Source organism: Liolophura sinensis, chromosome 3, assembly GCF_032854445.1.
Source record: "Liolophura sinensis isolate JHLJ2023 chromosome 3, CUHK_Ljap_v2, whole genome shotgun sequence".
Classification (NCBI taxonomy): Eukaryota; Metazoa; Mollusca; class Polyplacophora; order Chitonida; family Chitonidae; genus Liolophura; species Liolophura sinensis.
Genome location: NC_088297.1, coordinates 14480519 through 14500502, shown reverse-complemented (window position 1 = coordinate 14500502; position 19984 = coordinate 14480519). Strand labels below are relative to the sequence as shown.

At 38.1% G+C, this 19984-nt stretch overlaps 1 protein-coding gene across 1 annotated transcript in view; it reads right to left on the bottom strand.

The window, feature by feature from the left end:
* Positions 1-19984, bottom strand: part of LOC135463393 (homeobox protein dve-1-like) — a 47338-nt gene that overhangs the window by 13190 nt on the left and 14164 nt on the right. Inside the window, exon 2 of the mRNA XM_064740653.1 lies at positions 18821-18950. Coding sequence (XP_064596723.1) covers positions 18821-18950 — 130 coding nt within the window. The remainder of the gene's footprint in view (positions 1-18820; positions 18951-19984) is intronic.

Genomic DNA, 19984 nt, shown 5'->3' with positions numbered 1-19984 from the left:
GACAACCCAAATTACGAATTAGAAATAGATGGTGAAAAAAAAATCCCATGAAACCTCTTTTTATTACAGTGTATTGAAGAAAAAATCAAAGTACTGCAGCTAACTAAATGTTTTAGAGCTCATCACCTACAAAATCAATGATACTTCATGTAAATCTGTAACTTAATCCAATGTACACAATTTAAACATCTTCACAAAATGATCTATTTATTTGATTGGTGTTTTACGTCGTACTCAAGAATATTTCACTTACACAATCACGGCCTGAATTATGGTGGGAGGAAACCCCTCAAGCGTTCTTCAATGAATGCCAGATTGCGAAAATATCACATGAATAACACTGATCACTTGTCACCAAAGTCCCACACAACGTGAGAATCTAAAGATTCCTTGCCCCAGGATGGATTTGAACCCATACCCTATGTGCTCTTGTGACTGAAAGGCAAGTACCTCTAACCAAAGTCTCCTCCTGTATGCATTTATGAAACAGCAAGCCAATATGCTGATGTACCTGTACAATGTGGTGACAGATCCCTGTTTTGTTGTTTGTTTTGAACATTTTATTGAGTAAATGACCACAGTACCAGTTCGCCGTATTAACTTCCGTTTTTTCGCCACATTTTCTAAGCACTAATGGGAGATATCAACAGCCAGTTCCGAAGGGAATAAATCCCCATACTTCTATTCTACTGTATAATGCGCACGTTCTGTCAAAAGTTTGATTCTATGGGGGAAAATATGAAGCATACCGGTGCATTTACGGTATTAACAAGGGTATATTAAAAGATGAAACAGAAGCTAGAATGATAATAACAAAAGCAGAAAAAAAAAAACAACACTAGGCAAGGTTTCTGTATCACTACAAAAGAAAAATAAGTTGCATTAAAAGAATTATTATTCTTATATGTAATTTAATTGGCGTGAAAGTTAGGTACCATGTATCATATTGTATAGCTTTCTCATAACCAGAATTTTGACTACATGTTTTATGGGTGAAGCCCAGCATTACTTTAAGTTAATTTTTAGGACTACTTGTTGGATTAAACTCGTATCGTCTTATCACAAAATACATACTGTAGAAGCAGATTTCCAAAAGCATACATGTATATTTTGAATTTGACTCTAAAAAAAAAATCATTCTTAATCACAACACTGATCGTGATGACCTTAATATTTGACCTGATCCATTTTTTAAACACAACTCCTTTTGTGTTCAAATGCACTTGTGAATTAAAAACGTCTGTTATACTTTATACCGTAAATAAAGTTAGAAATGTCTTCAAAGATATTCAATATTAAAAACTTCCCCTTTTGAAAAAGAACAGATAAATAATTTTTGATGAGCTGTTGCCACTGAACAACACCGTCACTTTCCTTTTTCATTAGTGAATATCATTAATACTTGAATATGAAAAATCATTACCAACAAAATTGATTACCACACAACGACCCTAAATGCCTGTTTGATGACTACCCATATCGATCTCCAATTTCACCCAGCAAAGTGCATTTTTTAAGACATATAAATGTCCTAAACTATATTTTTTGGTGCTGAAACTTATAATTTTCCTGTAGAATATCATCCCATGTTCCAAGCAAACTTCAAAACACCTTTTTATCAATAGAGCTCTCAGAATCAGGAAAAATGGGCAAGCTAGGCATGGACGAAACTTGTGGTCATATAAGGCATTTCTAAATCATGGAAAACTAAATCATAAGTTTGTCTTGAACAAGTTCCACTAACTTAAGAAATAAAAGTTATTTATGAAGTTGCTGCCTAGAAAAAGTTAGAGAGTAGACAAGGCTTCCGTGTACGATGTACCATTTATGATATATCTATAAGATTGGGTTACATATAACAACAGGTAGATTGATTATTCATTAGGTAAGTAAACCACACACCTGTACCAGAATATACAGAGCTCTGGTATACGCAGGTGGTTTATTGTCTACTTACATGATAGGTAAGTACAGGTAAAGTCGTCCAATTACTTACCTTCCTCCAACCACTTCTGCCACATCATTTAATCTACAGATATCTTCAATTCGGTGACTTTACGACGGCAACACCGCACCCAGTCAGGCAGCACCCTGTGGGTACCAGTGGTCCCTAAAAGGGCAATGCTTGCAGGATTGGGGTCGGTAGCTCTGCGAGGTGAGGCACCAGTACTGAAGACAAACAGACCAGCAACGAGCGGCGTCACTGTCGTCACAATGCTTTTTGAAAAAGCCAAGAAAAGCCACTGGTGAAGGGTCAGTCAAAGCCAGATTGACAGTGGGGGATCATTTCTGGGGGCTGCCTAAAAGACAGCTAACTCTGGACAGTCCGTCAGCCGTTACCCTGTCAGACTAGCCGATAGAGGCAGGGGCAGTGTTAAATTCTGTTCCTATACAGCCAACCACTGACACCGACAGCAGCTGAGATCCCACACCGCCAGCCAGCCAGCATTGCCTCAATAACTCAGCAGAGGGGACGAATGGTGAGCGCTGCTCCGACACAAATCATGAGTCGGAATAGAGTACGGAGATTATCTCCCCGTAACAAAAACCGGCCCCTTAATCCCACAATCCTCTTTGTCAGAACATGGCTGCATAATAAGACAGATGGCTGGATTTGGGAGACAAGCGGATTTCAGCATGCAGATCTCCCAGCATTGGAGCTGGGCATCTCATATTTGAGATAAATCTGGGCAGGGATTAGAGATGGGGGGGATTAAAACCACAGAGATAAGGCACAGTCAGGGCAGGGGGTGGGATGATTGGGACAGCAGGGGGAGGGGGGGATATACATTTACCCATCTGAGGCTATAGAGTGCATCATGATGGAGATTTGAATTGTTGTGAAATGATTCCATTTACAGCTGTACTTGTGTGTAATTAGCAGCTTCTCACCTGTACAGTGGTGACACCCATTTTAATACCACAAGTCAGCATGGTTGTTGTTGAATGAATGATTAGGGTTTAACGCTAATTTTGCAATGACTATAACTGCTGATGATGCAGACCCACCAATAGGGGAGGGAATGGGTGGAAGGGGGGGGGGGGGAGATCAAGTGGTATTGGGGGGTAGCAGATATAGTGCCAGCTTACCCTTTATAAGGAATAAGCAACAGCAAAAAAGGTAGGTAAATGATGGGGTATCTTCTGAAACTGGGGAGATCTTAAAGTGTGATTCCACTTAACAATGAACATGCACAGGTAAACACATGTTGTTGCAAAATCATGACAACTGATCAAGATCAAAACTATTGATATATAATTTGAGAAAAATACATTTGACTTTCTTTTCATTTATTTACTTTGCTTTCAATGAATTTTGAAAAAACAGACAATTATCCTTGCAAAGTTTTTTTTTTAATTTCTTATTTGGTTTTGGGGAATAATAACATGTGTGCACTATCCTATTTCTTCAACCTTTTCACATGTTCACCACATGTTCATTAAACATATTTTGCAGGCATTTCTCTACCTAGACTAAAAAAAAAAAATGATGTTTTCTGTGAAACCCTCATATAATGGCAAACCCAATAAATCAATAGACGTAACAAAAGGATTAAGGTGGGTACATGCATCAAATTTGCCCTTAAACATTTGAAAAGACTAAAAATATTTGATATTTCATATCCAGTCTGAAAATAGAGAGCTGTACATATGTATAATAGCTCCAAGTTACAGAACTGTCCAGTTTTCCCAAATCCATTCTCTTACATGTAATAACTCTCCACTTCAACTGCCATTGTCAAGCGGATTATATTTTTACCGCCAGCTGCCAGGTACAAGCCTATCCGCAGTGGCCATGCCAGAAGGTATTACAGACAAACGGCTGATAAGGGGAGTTAATCCAGGATAATTAACACCATTATCCACGGGATTGACATGGTCAGAACAAGGACATAGCCAGCCAATGTCTCTTGACCTAGGACATGTATTAAAACAACAAACTTTGCTTGACTGTAGAGAGCTGTAAATTTGACAGCTCATTGGGCTCAGAAAAACTGTCTCCCCCCAACCCACAACTGTGTTACAACACTTTTACATTTATATCCTATTTATACATATATTAAAAAGTAAATACTGTAGTTAGGAACAGCTGAATGTACCGTACATATGCATCAATACATACACATCAACATTAGCCCAAGACAAGGTGGAAATATTTTGGTGGAGCGCGAGTCCCACATACCTAAAGTAGTCACTTTTGGTGAGCCACTATTTTTAACGATTTGTGAACAACTGTTTTAAACTAGTCTCTTTTTCAGTGTCACAGGTGATATGTAAAAAGTAAGGTTTTCCCTAATGGGAAGTGAACATCAAATTCTAAACTTGGCTTTGATTCCACATATCTATCTGAACAAACGTGACAAATTCCAGCAGGACTGTACATTAAAATGAGAAAAAAATACTAAAAGAAGAGCAAATTTGTATCTTAAGTTTTCTTAAGTTCATACTACATGTAGATGTGCCGTAGAAAATGGTGTCCTTAAAAAAAACCTCACTCTACTGCACTCTAGTCTGTAGTCTGTAGTGTCAACCCACGACCTATTTATGTATCTTAACACAGTCCTGAAAGCGTAACAGAATGGTGGGGAAAAATGCATTTGCCCTAATCCCTCGCAGCGGAGTCCTAATCCGTTTGCAAAGTAAACCAGTATTATTCATCTGATGATTCAGCTGAAGGTGAGGTGCTGTGAGTTAGGGGAGGAAAATTCTGCCTCATGGAACACGGATTAAGGGATATCGGGGTGATAAAAGGAATCCTTCCCTCGGCTTATCACACCACTCCATCAGTCATTCAGCGAGGTCTTCAAAGCGCCGTGACCGCCTTTCAATCGCTGCGCCAATTCTGACGTAAACAAGGCAAAGGACGTCACACACAAAAAAGTAGTCCCCGCACAAAGGCCATTGGAATAAAAGGCAGAGCACATGGACAGTGGCTGAAGCAATGAAAAGCTGCATCATACGATAAAAGGATGCAAATTCCTAAGCTCGACCAGATTTGGCCTGAAAAAGTTTCTCCTCTTCAAGAATACTGTTTGAGTTTCTAAACTTGAATCTGGCTTTTTTTTTGTCTTTTTTTCTCTTTTTTTTAAAGCTTTGATAGAGGGTGTAGAGGAAGGGGAATGGAGTGTAATTATGTTTTTAAGGTGTCAAAATGTCTGTGTCAAAGTGATAATTACCTCAGCTAAAGTCTAAAATATATACTCGTGGACAGACTAAGAAAATGTCTAATCATACAAATCGCCAACCAAGAAACCTGTAGTGTTAACACAAGTGTGTGGTTAATACATATGTACAGTGTTTTAGATTTGCAGTCATACTACAATTAATAGTGCAACAACAATAATGATGAAGTAAAATCCTATCCACTGGCACACTGGCTCTGCCCTTAAAGTTGTTGATCACTGACAATGTTACCAATGCAGGCTACTTAACTTCCAGACTAATGGCTAGGGCATTAGGGGAACTGTTCATGTAGTTTAAAGCCATATCTACACCCCAAGCTATTTTATACTTCTATAGGCCATATCATATACTCAGTTTTAAGAAATAAAAACAAAAAATAAAGCGTTTCATGTATCCTTCAAACACCAACCCAATCAAACTCTGTCTATGCGGTTTTATTCATGAGCAGCACAACAGTCGTGGTCACTGTAACTCCACCCCTCTGGAGCCCCGGCGTTGCCGCTAAAGGCTGTGGTTACTTACAACAGCCCCGATCTCTCATCACGTCATCATCAGGGGACTTAATCCATTGATCGGGATTCCGCTCAACCCCGCCAAATCCCCTTTTCTCCCTTCATCCTTCTCTATTTAATCCCTTCTATGAAGACTGCCTTTTGATCAATATGCATTTAAAACCATGTGCACGGACAGCCAGGATTTCAGTTCAGTCCCCGGAGTCAGCCAGTCTTAAACGGCACGGCCAAAAACCGACAAACTACAAAAAAAAAAATCTTCAAAAACTCTGGCAAATCCCAGATTGTCATCTCCCGATGGAGACAAATATAATTTCATACTTAGTAACAAGACTTAACTTGCCAAGTCTCCGACTGCCGAAAGGCAAAGCTGTCCTTATTAAAATTGTATATTTCACTATCTTTACTAATGTCAGTTGATGGACAAAGCTTTAACCGTATCTCTCCTAACACTTCTGCTATAGCTGACCATCTTTATTTAAATATTCCTAAATGATTTCAAACTGCTTACATGGTCAATGACCATAGTAAACAGTTAAGAGGCATAATACCTGTACTTCACAATAATACACTAACGCAATTAGTATTTCATTTATTTACTTACATGTAATTGCTGTTAATGGCAATTTTTCACTGACCTAGGTGATGGCGGTGGGGTGGGGGTCGATTTTATAGGATTTTATGGGTGGAAGAAGCTGAAATGCCCAAGGTAAACCCCTGACTTCCAGCAAGAAAGGCAACCTTTCTTGTGTGTGAAGTAAAGACAAGCATACATGTAGATACCATATTTTGAAACCAGGGTGTTTCAATCACAATTTTCCTATATTTTTCTCCCCTTTTCACAATCTTTCCTATGTTAATTTCATCACAACACGTTGTCTACATGCGTGTGGTCATGTCTAATGTTAAGATGGATGGCACATATTTTTTTTTTTGGTACTTTGATGTGGATGTACAATGAAAATATACTGTTTATTATTTCCACTACATTTACCTGTATAAGATGTCTTTATTCATTTATTTATTTAATTGGTGTTTTAAGCTGTAGTCAGGAATATTTCACTTATACAACGGTGGCCAGCATAATGGTGAGAGGAAACCCTTGACCATCTGCAAGTTGGTGCCAGACCTTTCCACCCACAGCCAGAGAGGAAGTCTGGACTTGAACTCACAGCGACCGCATTGGTGGGAGGCTCCTGGGTCATTGCACTGTGCTGATGTTCTGACCCCCTCGGACAATGAGGCCCCTACATATATATGATGGTCCTGAATAGTCTCTGCATAGTTTCAGGCCAACCCAGCAAGGCTATATATGTATACAGATCCACTTCAGCTCAGGAAAACATTTGGGCTCCCAAACTATTGGGTGCCGACATGCAACTAACCAAATTGTATTAAAACTAAGAAGTAAACTGAAAAAAAAAAATATGATGGTTTACTAAAAATGAGTTCTGTTTTCCAACAAATTTCATACAAAAAGCTCCCAGAAATCATCATTTTGGGGCAGCAGTTGGTTTGAGTTGGTTTATGTTTTTACGAAAACATACATGAAAACAGTATATTGTATTTGTGCATCACAAGAACACAACCCTACAAGGTCAGGAAGTGCAGAACTATCTCCTTTACCCCTCCAAGCCTAGCCCCCCTCCACCCCACCCTCTTCTACCAGTCTTCTCTCATGTTAAGTTGTCTGACCTCTGAAAAGTACACTCCAGATGGCCTCACCTGTACCTGCAGTTTTAGTGAAGAGGGATTAAAGGGATGTGCTTATTAAATTGGATCCACTGCTTAATCCCAGGGTAGGACTCGAGACTGAATAAGATGAGTAAGTCACCGGGGCTTAGCAAGCCGTAGATAATCCAGCCTTCCTCATTTGTTAGATTCACACGCACGATTTCTCTGGAAGGGCCAAACCAAACCTCCGCCGTGTTCTCCCGACATCACACAAGGGAGAAAACTCCAAGATTTGAAGCACTGTATTTGTATTATGTGAAGGACTACAGTACATGTAGCTTAATTGTGAATATCAAAATTGGATACATGTCCCGCTATATTCGTCGTCTTCTTCATCAAATATAATTTAGTTTGTAATACAAAACATGCACAATTGTATATAATTTCTTTTCAGTTTATACGTTTACCTAGGCATAAGGAGGTGCTCACAATTTACTTGTACATATAATTTCTTTGATTTAGGAATCTACAGATAGGATTTTATATCTTCAAAATACATGTAAAAGTTACTCTGACCCTTGACTTGTTTATCTTTCCCAATTTTTTTTTTGTTTGACATGACAACGACAATGATGTACATAAAAAAAAGTTAAATACCTTAAACAATTTTTTTCAGAGAAATATACATGCACGCAAACAATTATTATGAAAGATATAGCTGGTAAAGCAGCAACGCCAGGCTTACGTTAACCTTAATGGTGTCCATGCATAGATACATAACCAACTGAATTAGAAAGCCTACATTCTTCATAATCATTAGTGCATTGTAAGCACACTGTACAGCTTGTATATATAGATGTGCCAAACGGAGTAAATCGACATTTGGGCAAAGTTTGAAGGCATGCATGTTCCCTCTTTTTCAACACAGCTCAACGATTTTCAGCATACACAGAGTACATATATAGCGCTTTGCACTCTATTTTCAGCTTAGGAAAAGTAAAAAGACCAGATTTGTGATCAGAACATCAAATGATGCCAAGCAGCGTACTTCAAATGTTTGAATTCAGAAAATTTTGATCATGTGACAAATTTGGTCAGCTGGGATCGAACTCTGACATGACTGACTGCCGTGCGCAATACAAGCCCGGCGCGATCTGCCTAATTCCCTGACGTCTATCATTTTCGCCGTTTGACTGCCTGAGACACATCTGCGTCGGGAGATGGTCAACGTTTAAATCCTTCTGTAATTAGGTCTGAAAATCAGAGGAAAGTTTGCCACTATCTCCCTTACTATCCACTTTATTATATATGACTAAGTCCAGAAGGCAGTCACAATTTTCACTTTGAATTTCCATACACCTTTTTTTTCACACTTATATCTTTCATATAGGATCATAAGTTATTGGTCGAAAATCAATACATAAGCCCTATACAACATATATTCAGTTCTTCAGAACTTATATCTACACATAACACACACACACATCTATGATAAACATGTGATCTGATAATAAGAAACTGATACAGTAAGTAATATACACATACAGTTAAAATCAAACATTAATAACAATTAACCCCACTTAATTTTAATTTTTGAAACTTTCAGTCTTAGATGGTACTTCGGTGGTTTAGTTAAGTTAAGACACCATTTAGGAGCATAAAAATTGCCCATAATTGACCCTAAGTTGTGAGTTGCAACTATGGAAAAGAACTGTAATAGTTTGCTAAATTTATTTTTTTTAACTAACATTATCCTTTCCGTCCTGTTTAAATTTCTAAAAGGCGAGCTTTTACTGTACGGCCTTCGCCTTAATTCTGCTCTAATTGAGACTGTTTGAACAATGACCAACTTCTAGGCAGGGTGAAGTCCAGAGCATGCGCCCACAAGATAATCTCCTCTGAATAGAGAGTAACCCCACCCAGAGCCCACTAGTAATCCCTCCATACGTTTACCTAATAGAAATGCAAAGCATTCTTTTGAGGGTAGGGAAAGTGAGGGATTAGCAGTCAGGTACAGTGAAGGCTGTGAGTGTAATTACAGGTGAGCTGTACATGTGAACTCAGGGAATGGTGGGTGGGGGGAGTGGGGGCAAGGTGTAGTCAGGTAAACGTGAGATATAAGACCAAGTATACAAAATGTACATGTAATCATACAGGGGTTTTTGGTGATGAAATTTCCATTTTAAGGTTACCTTACTGGTACAAATATGCAACTTCCAAACACACCTGAAAACACCAAATATCAACAGAACTCTTACGCAATCAGGTAAAATGAGTGACTAGGTCACAGGGGAACTTTTAGGTCATTTGCTACAGCTTCAAATCTGAACCTAAGACAATGTACGACTTAATTCTCAAATCCGGCCTAACGTTACACATGCGAAGATTTCTTTTTTTTTTTTATCGTATTAGTTCTATTGGGAAGATAAGAGGAATTGGTTTTAAAACTGGCCTTAGATTATTAAACCTGGAAAATCATAAATTCAGATCATTTTGTAAACTGTGCAAATACGTGTACTTAAAATCATGCAAGGAGCAAGTGGAATTTCCTTATCTCCATGACATAATGTCAGATCAACAATACATGTACATGTAGGCGAGTTACAATTTTACATGTGTAAGGACTTATAGCCATAGTTTGAGTATGTAGTTTGAGTTCAATGGGCTATCTAAATCATAAATGATTAATGGAAAACCTAACACAAGGATCCGGATGGGTGAAGGAGGCCAGATGTCATGTGTGATAACAGCCAAGAACATCTCAAGAAACATCTTAATGCAAGATTAGTTTGCTTCTTTGATGTGTTAAGGTGTACTCAAGAATATTTAACTGAGCCCGAGGGAAACCCATGACCGTCCGAATGCTGCCAGCATGAGCTGGACTTGAACCCACAGCATTGGCATTGGTGAGAGGCTTCTGTTATTATCCTGCGCTAGCATGCTAATTATATGTAAGCTCTCATACATGTACATGCCTAGGGTGCACTCACTCAATAAACAAATCAACGCAGCACTGCTGTAATCTGATGTAATTTTCGAATTTGTTTTTCTATATTTTTATCCAACATTTCATAACAATTCGGAAATTATGATTAAGATAATCAATTTCAAATTCATGTTTTGTTCAATATATACCTGTTACCATAAATTTAGTCTGACTAAGACACACCCAACACCTGTAGTACAAACAGAAGTCTGCCATACAGCCAGGCATGAATGACAGGGCAAGTCTATACACATACTCTGCTCAGCGAAGGTCTAGCTCACCTAAACCCCTGTCAAAGTTATCTAAGCAGCTAATTTTTCTTCTCTGCACGATTTGGGCATAAGGCCTATAATTTGAATGCTAAATGGAGGATTTCGCGGCATTTGATCAGCCCTGAAAATATGCTGTGCAAACAACGACTCGCATCAACGTCAGATAAAACCGGATTAAGCCCATCTTGTGGGGTAAGTCTGGCCGTAGCCCTTTTATCAGCGGGTGCTCGGAGCAGAGACCCACAAAAAATCCACTGCATTATTAAACCCTCATCACTAGAGTCTTGGCGAGCACTGAGGAGGCATTAGGCAAATGGAGGCATAATCCTGGGATAGGCAGTCTTCAGGCCAGACCTGATAAGCAAACACTGTTAGGCCTCGCTCTCTAATCCAGCCTCGAATTAATCCTTCCCAAAATGATTGCTTCATAACAAATACAGAAAACCTTAAGCCGCTCTCTGCCGCGGTACAGTCTGCAAAAACAACTACAGCACCCGCGCCATTCAAATTTAAATTCCGACAAAATCTTGACGTGCTGAGAGAGATACCGGCCGAAACACACGGCCTACTGGTTTTTCGATCTCATCACAAAACCCTCCAATCAGAGCTTCTGATGGTAGCCAGAGATACACCCCTATACACATGAACATCCAACCCTGTATTCTCACACGAGGAAGTTCAACTCTTTTCACCCAAGACCAGGTAATACACTAATTTTACTGATATTTTACACCCTTTAACCAGGACTTCCTCAAGAAGTTCAATATTCTATCAAAACCTACATGGACATACATGTAAGTAATACAATGTAAAATACACACCAATCCTAGTAGTAATAACTAACCTGGTACACTAATTTACTGACATCATTAATCTGTGTGCTCTTTAGTTGGGACATCCTGAAAGTGTTCTACGTTCTACCTGAACTAGTGCGAGTAGCACAGTTTGTTCTAATTTGTGAATAATGTGGACTGTCCCAGCAATTGTTCCTATCAATGATATATTTAGATGATCAGAAAACCTTATAAATAGGAAAATCATAAAAAAACCCCATTAACATCAGACAAAAATAATAGGTGGATTATTTTCACTTTTATTCTCATGCCATTTTTTGCGGTCGGCTTGCACAATAAAACACAAAATTAAAATTGGTGTTGCCAAAAGTTATGCTACACTGGTCAAACTGGTTCAGGAATTTAGAGTACATGTACATCTATCACCAGCCCAAAGTACATACACATGTACAATGTTAAACATTCAGCCATATATGCAACTTTTCAAAGTAACACAGAGCAGGATTAGCTTTTCTTCCTCCACAACAAAAGAGTTCCTTGATCTGAAATCCCCAGCTGACTTATCTATGGCCTACTTAAAGCTTCTGTCCAGGTACAGTGTGAATACAGTAGATATTTTTATTTATAACACCTGCCTCACCAGATTACATAACATGCACATTATGCCAAGCAAAACTTTTGCTGAGCAGATTGTTCACATTCTGTCATGCAGAAATCAAAACGGATTTAAGAATTTAAGAAGGCAAACAGCTGAAGCATGTATTGAATAAAACCAAAAAATCATTACATTAACCGATGTCAAATGCAGCTTCTGGCCAATGTAACACACCTTCAACAAAACCTGCTTTCTGATTTCTCCTTGGAAACTGTCATATCTGCTCAGATTTACTTTGCGGGCAGATGTTAACTTTCAAAAGAACTGCAGCGTACTGATCTTGACAAAAATTGATCAACAGCAAGGATTTAACGCACAAGGGCCTAGCAGTTTTAAGATTCACAAATTCTAAAAATTTTTTTCAAAACTCGAACATGAGAAACAGATTTTCTTTTCAAACATTTTTTTGGGTGATTTTTTTCACCAACTACACAGCAAAATATTAAAGCATAATCCATGCTATTGTAGTTTGTACAATCCACATATCTGGGAATATGCCATGTGATCATGTGACCTTATGTACAAGAACTGTAAGATTCCTTCCATGAACACATGGGCTTCATTGACCATGTCTCTCAATGCACTAAGACATCCCCTAAACCAATAAGGTCATGAGTTCAACTCCAGCTTCGGTTTTGGCTTTACCTCAGGAAAGTTTTCAGGTTCCTCTCAAGGCGTGATTTCCCTTCAATCCATCCCCAAAGGCAGATTTAAATTTAGTTTACTTTCAGATTCAAGGAACTAAAATTGGGAACAATTAAGATTCTAAAAATTAAAACTGGGAACATTTAACAAGTTTTTTTTAGTACATGAACTACATGTACATGTATGCAACGTTTTTAAGATTGCACTTTGTAATTGGTCAAGAATCGTTTTATTGCATTGGCCTCTATTCAGTTTCACATCCCATAAAAATGACCAGTGAAATATTTTGAGGAGTTTTTACGCATTTAATCATTCCTCAAATAAACAAACAAATTAAAATAAATCTACTATGAATCTAAGTTCAAGACCAACAATTTTGTGCAAGGGCACATTTTGTGGAAGTACACATTTGTACAGAGATTTACACCCACTGCTTCTTCTGACCGATAATTAAAATGAAGTATGCAATGTAAAGCTGATAATAATGAAAATATGAAATTGTCATTTTCAAAACTACAACTAATGATGAATCAAAACCTGTAAAATACAAGAAAAAATGTATGATGTAAAAAAAAATAAATATATATATATATATGTAAAATACGACATGCAAGCAAGTTTTTGCCCAGTTCAACAGTAATTATTGATGTATCAGAGTATTTGTTTTACGCTAGTCCAAAATACTACAAGAATTTAAAAGTCTGAGATGTGCGTAAAGCTTGAAGTTCACTTTATGTTGTCGCTTAAGAGTTGTACAAACAAGGACACACTGAGCTCTATACATACATGTACATGTTACAAACACAGAAACTGAGACACTGGGGAAGGGTAGCGGGGGGTAGGGAGAGGGAAGGAACAAATGTCTTCTGGTCCCAAATAAAGCGTCACAAAAACCTGATAAAATGTCTGATACGGTGTAAGTCAGAGCCACATCTCATACGTGTTAACTCTTTAGTCTGTCCCTGAACGAAGCCTTTTTGATGTTCTGCCCCATTAGCAGTGGGTGACAATCTCCACCAAATGAGACCAGCTCAGTCCGCACCGTGTGTGTTTTTTGGCTTTGCTTCGGACTATTGCACTAAATCCCCCATAATCCTCAGGTTTTCTATCGCCACATACCTCATTACCGAACGGCTTCCATGTGTTCACGCGATCCACAGCGATCTGCTCATGTAAATATGCAGAGGTAAACTGGACATGTTTTGGGGGAAAACATATTCAAATCTACACTACAAATATTTACTCCTGGATATGGCTTAGCATAAAGATCTGGACAACAGGCCAGAGCTGCCTGGATCGGTCCCCAGAAAACATAGGCAGCGAAGCAGGTGAAAATACGTGCAGAGCTGTTTGCATGGCTTTCGTATTTCAGATTATTTTGTTGTGTTCAAACAGATTTTTGTACAAACAGATCTGTGTAAAATTACACTACATGTAAGCAAAAAGATCTGTGTACCAGTATACTTATAAGCAAACAAACAAACAGATTTCCTTTTCATGTCCTTGTTTATCAGCTGGAATATACGCAGTAGGAAATATGTTACTAGGCAATAAATTATGAAAGATACTAGGCAACAAATCTAAAAGGCAATCTATGTGTATGTACATATAGTTCACAAAAAGTCCATTTAGATGTTTAATACGTACAAGTACATGCGTGAGTGTACATATAAACTGTTAAACCTCAAATTCAGGAGGTCTGCCAGCAATCCGCGGATGGTTGTGGGTTTTCACCAGGCTCTGCCCGGCTTCCTCCCACCATAATAATGCTGGTCGCCATTGTATAAGTGAAATATTCTTGAGTACGGTGTAAAACACCACTCAAATAAATAAATAAATAAATAAATAAAATTCAGGAGTGGAATGTGAGTTAAGCGCATAGTGGGGGTTCAATCCCAGCTGTAGGCAGGGTAGCTGTAGATTCCCTTGGGCTGACCGTCCTCAGGGCCATTTTGTGCAGTCTTATGAGTGCTGAATATAACTTGCCTTTTAAAACTAATATGATGTGCAAGATGGTCAGCTGGTCAGCTAGGTCACACGTGAGACAGTTTGCCGTAATGACACAATATACATGAAACATCAGTGCAAAATTGCCAATGTGGCGTTAAGCCATAATCGTTCATTCATTCAATGTACAGTTAAGAATGCCTTACTACATATATGTACACCAGGTAAAAAAAACAACAAAAAACAAAAGAAACTTAACTGGCCTCGCCCTCTTTGCCTGACAAACTACAATAGATCAGATTTTATAGGTTTACAGTATGTCTAATATACATTCACTTGACCAGATCAACCCTGTGTTATTCAACTACGTAGACGGCACTGCTGCTGTATCAGTTACAAGATTTGCACAGAGCCCTATTCACAAAAGTTGACCCCCACGGTGTTCAAAAAGGGCAAGCAGCAGCTGTCTGCTGCCGTCCCCACAGCCGCCTACTTTGAATATTCTTACTATTTAAATCAATAGTAATTGTGACATAATTACTTTCAATTCAGCCGCCTACTTTTGAACTCTGACCTCCTCCTCCTCCAATTCTAAATGAAAACCTTGGATCTGTGAAGCATGTAAATGGGGAGATGATCAGCACTGAATCGCTGAATCACAACATGTCATATATACCTGTACACACGTTCATGTATCTGAGATATCACAAGATTAGTGAGAATGGTACAAATCACTTCTGTTCCTGTACACGGGAATTCTGACCAGATCTACTAATTTACCTCATGTTGAGGGGATTAGCAATGAGGCCAAGTGCTTTCTGGGGGATTAAACCACACCATGGGGTTAATCACAATTTCCATCATTGTTACCCAAACCTTGTCCAGCTGAGTGATTCAGACATGGCCACACTTACAGCTAGATGCAGGATGAAGATTAACCCAGGGCTTGTAAACGGTGTTAGACGGACAAGAAGGTGTTAACAATGGCAGATTACTCATATTCAGCGGGAGGAATATCCTTCAATCAACACACAGTTACAATGTTATAGCTACAGTGGGTACATGTATGTGTTGTTCACTACAATAGCTGTTTATTCAGTTTTTAAATACCCACTCACTTGTTCTGTGCTTAAAATATGTGTATCATGAAGTTTCAACTTCTGAAGACGATAAGAAGGGGTTGCTAATGGGCCGTCACCCACAAACCTACATGTATCTCTTCCATTGGTTGGGGACAATTATGGTGGCAAAATTCACACATTTCACTGTTTTAGTACTTTTTGTTGATTTAATTTGCTACTGTATATCTATGTCTATCTATCTATCTATCTATCTATCTATATATATATGTGTGTGTGTGTGTGTTGTTTTCAAAATCTTGTTGCTAGTCGTTCACACAATCCAAATTACCATGTTTTCCAATGTATATGTAATGTAAAATATTGTTTCAAACTGTTTGTGTCTGAGGGCCTCAGGGTAGATCAACCCAGTGCTGACTGAGTATATGTATTGTATTTTACTCTCTTGAAATAAAGCCATTATTATTATCATTATTATTATAAAATACATGTATTCACATTCATGGAGTCCATCTTAATACACTTTCAAAAACGATGTGTATTTTTCCTGAATACAGCACTCTAGTGAAAATCTTTGTCATCTCATCCTAACATGTTATCTCAGTATTCAATTCACAGTAACTCACAGCAATTCACAGTTATTCAATTCACAGTAATTCAATTTACAGCAATTCACAGTAATTCAATTCACAGCAATTCAAAAGGTGAATGCCCAACATGCATCCATTGCATTTGAAACAAAACTAACTGAAATAGTGAAACTTTGGGCTTTCCAATTTTTAAACTTTGAGATCAGGACCTTAAATTTTTTTCTCTATACATGTCTCTTAGGGGTTTGATTTATCTATTTATTTATTTAATTGGTGTTTTACGCCGTACTCAAGGATATTTCACTTATATGACTTATATGGTGGGAGGGCTTTGGGGTTTGAATGCCTGCACCCAAGTACAGTATTTACAAATTTACAAGTACATTGCATGCAAGTATGTGCACACAGTGATTTTCACCCAACCACACTGAGGTTTACCCTGATGGTTGCCTTAATGCTGTGGGTCTGAGAAATTAACATGGGAAAGATAGGAGGGGGGGGGGGGGGGAGGGTAAATAGGGAAGAAAAAAAACAACAGAAAAATTGAAAATGTCACACCCTAATTCCTGACTTTCAATGATCCCAACACTCACTTTATATTCAAATCCACACTGATTCTACCATCATATTCACTATCCATTCCTGAGCTTTAGATTACGTTACTTTCGGCACACCCTGTAATGTAATATTCAACCTTAATCTAGGCACATCCAAAATTTAAAGGCATACTTTTACTCATTTACCAGTCATAAACTGGTTCGTCTCGAGTTCATCTTGTGATTAACTTATCAAGTTTTGATAGCAAAATGAATATCTTTGTTATTTACACCCATTCCAGCGGAAAATGTTAAGCCTTCAGACCGCCACTTTGGGCGCTTTGTATTTTGGACAAACTCTTTACAGCCATACAAAGGTCATAATCTAAAGCCCTGCATTCACATCTACATGTATCCCTAGTCACATCTGCAGTGATTATATCCCCATGTTCAATATCAATTCACAAAAATAGTGATTTTACGTGTGTCCTAAAATACACTGGTACGCTTACATGTATCCCCACTTTAGTTCTTGGGACAGTCGTTTTAACTTCTTAAATTATTGTAAAATACACTGTTCCATCAATCCGCTATTTTTGACACATGCATTGGACCCGTACCCAAACTCTAAAATACATCACCCTTCAATTTCCCCTCTACCCACCCACCCACCCCCCTTCTTTAGCCTCTCCCGAATCATTAACGGAAGGATTACATCAGGCTAAACAGCTTAAGGGATAAATATTTAGTAATGAAAATACTTTTTTTGCCTTGCAGTGTGGGCCTGATGCTGGCTATGTATTACTCCTTGGTCAGCAACGAGAATAAGCAGCTTGCCAATCAATCTGGATTTGAGATAATCCCTTGAAAGCGGATTAAAAAGGCTTAGCTCATTATACAAAGTGTTCCAATGAGAGCTGTTCAAAGACCGAGCATCACATTTTTGCTTTGAAATTAAACCTCTCGTGGGCTGCGGAGCCGAGTAAAGCCCCCCCGACGCTGATAAAACGCAAACCTACCAAGACTCTGACCGACCACAACTCACATGTTCAGAGAGACTCGGGCATTGACAAAGCAAAAATATAACATAAAAATTTGTTCTTAACTTGTATCAGTGGAAACATATTCAATTAAAAACATTAAAGACTTCAATGTAAATGTATTTAAATGTTTGTTCGAATGTTTAACAACTCCTCTTCAAGTGAGCGGTCGGGATGTAGGTGACGAAAATACAAGTTTTGGTAAAATTTGAGAAAACCTAGTACCTATGAGTACATGTAAGTACTTCCTAACCAAGCTTGAGAGACTTAATCTGGCTATTACATAGTCCACATGTAAAACATGCAAGTTTCATTCCTGAATCTCTTCTTTCTTCTCATTTCAGAATTTGACAGCCACAGAGAGTAATTAAACAAGTCAAATGCCCAGCAGAACTAGCATGGATAGATTTGCGTCTACGATTTTAAAGGTGAAGAGCATGCTCAATTTCAGGGAGAACCTTCCTTTATTCATACGAATGCCATTAGATCAATTTAAAATGTAGATATACGGTTAAAGAGCTGGTTCACTGCTCTTTACCAATTAATTTATGTGTTCTAATTCAAATCTCTCTGATTTGTCAGGTACTTGGTCCTTGGCGAATGTGAGACTCAATAACGAGCTGTGCAGAAGGTCCAATGACAGCAGAACACAAGGATTTCCTCTATGACGTTACGTGTGCATGTGTACATCATATACGGTTTACGAGTACATATACACCGATAATTGTGACGTAATAAACGAAAGAACAAATGAGTTCACAGCTTTGGACAGTTTTGATTCTTTACCAGTTCCCATTGCTCTGGATTTTAACTCCACCTGTAACCCTGATGGCCAACATTCAACTCCAACCAAGTAAATAAAAAAAGGACAAAAAGAAACATTAAATTATCCATGTATGAACTTACCTCCAGCTGGTGAATCAGACTTCCCCTCTGATGCTCCTCCCTTCCCTTGTGGACTACTCTTCAGACTGGTCAGTTTTTCTTTCGGCAACATTGTGGGCGGATCTTCACTTTGATTGGCAGTTGGTGTACTCTAAAACAAAAAACAAACCACAAAATTTATCCATTTTATTTTGCAGTTCATTTGCTAAGACAATGATCCTCTTTAAAAAGGTCGATACCATCAAGTAGATACTCCCATATGGAATACACAAAACAACAGCATTCTTGGATGAAGTTTCTGCTGATCTCTTGGTCTACATGGGCCACTTTCATCAAGCTACGTAAATTTTTCTTAACTTTTTTCATGAATCACATTTTTTTAAGGTGCTTCATCCAACACAAATCTTTTACCAAAAAGAAAAAATGCAAATTGCCTTTAATATGTGCTTTGTAGTTTTAGCCTCAGTAGTCTACAAAACATGAGTTTCCCAAAATTCCACGTGAACTGGCAATATACATGTACGTTGATAATGCTGCCCTACTGTATAAACATATGCATGAATACCTTCTGAAGACGAGCAAATTTGTGTATAAATAAAAAAGTTATTTACGTCCTAACTTTTCAGTATGACTAATGAAAAAAACTCTGCCAATAAACATTTTTTTATTTTAAAATTAGAATTTCTCAAAGACAGTCAACTGAGGAAACTCAGGAAGAATTATTTTTCTATCATTTTCAAAACCTGTCAAAATTTCTCAAAGCAATTTAAAGGAAGGAATGAAAGAGATCTGACTGCTGTTTTACGCCATAGTCATGAATATTTCACTTATACAATGGCAGCTAAAACAAAATCTTTCGCATAATGACTCATGTTACAAGCTGTACATGCACAGAAGCTGGGAATTGTGAAATGTACCCCTAACCTTGTGTATGTATACTGTGTACGAATTACAGTCAGTGCGCCCTCTAGCCACAACGCCCTCTACCTTAGCGTCCTCTCTATATAATGCATGTTCAAGCTAGTGGCAAGGGCTTCAATGTATGTCTGCGATCATATTATATTCTCTATATACATATGGCCTATAGAAGTTGTTAAATACTGCTATTGTAAAATACACATTTTAAAATTATTTCTGGACTTTTAAAGTTTGTAAAGTGATTGCATGTAAATATGACTTGTTGTT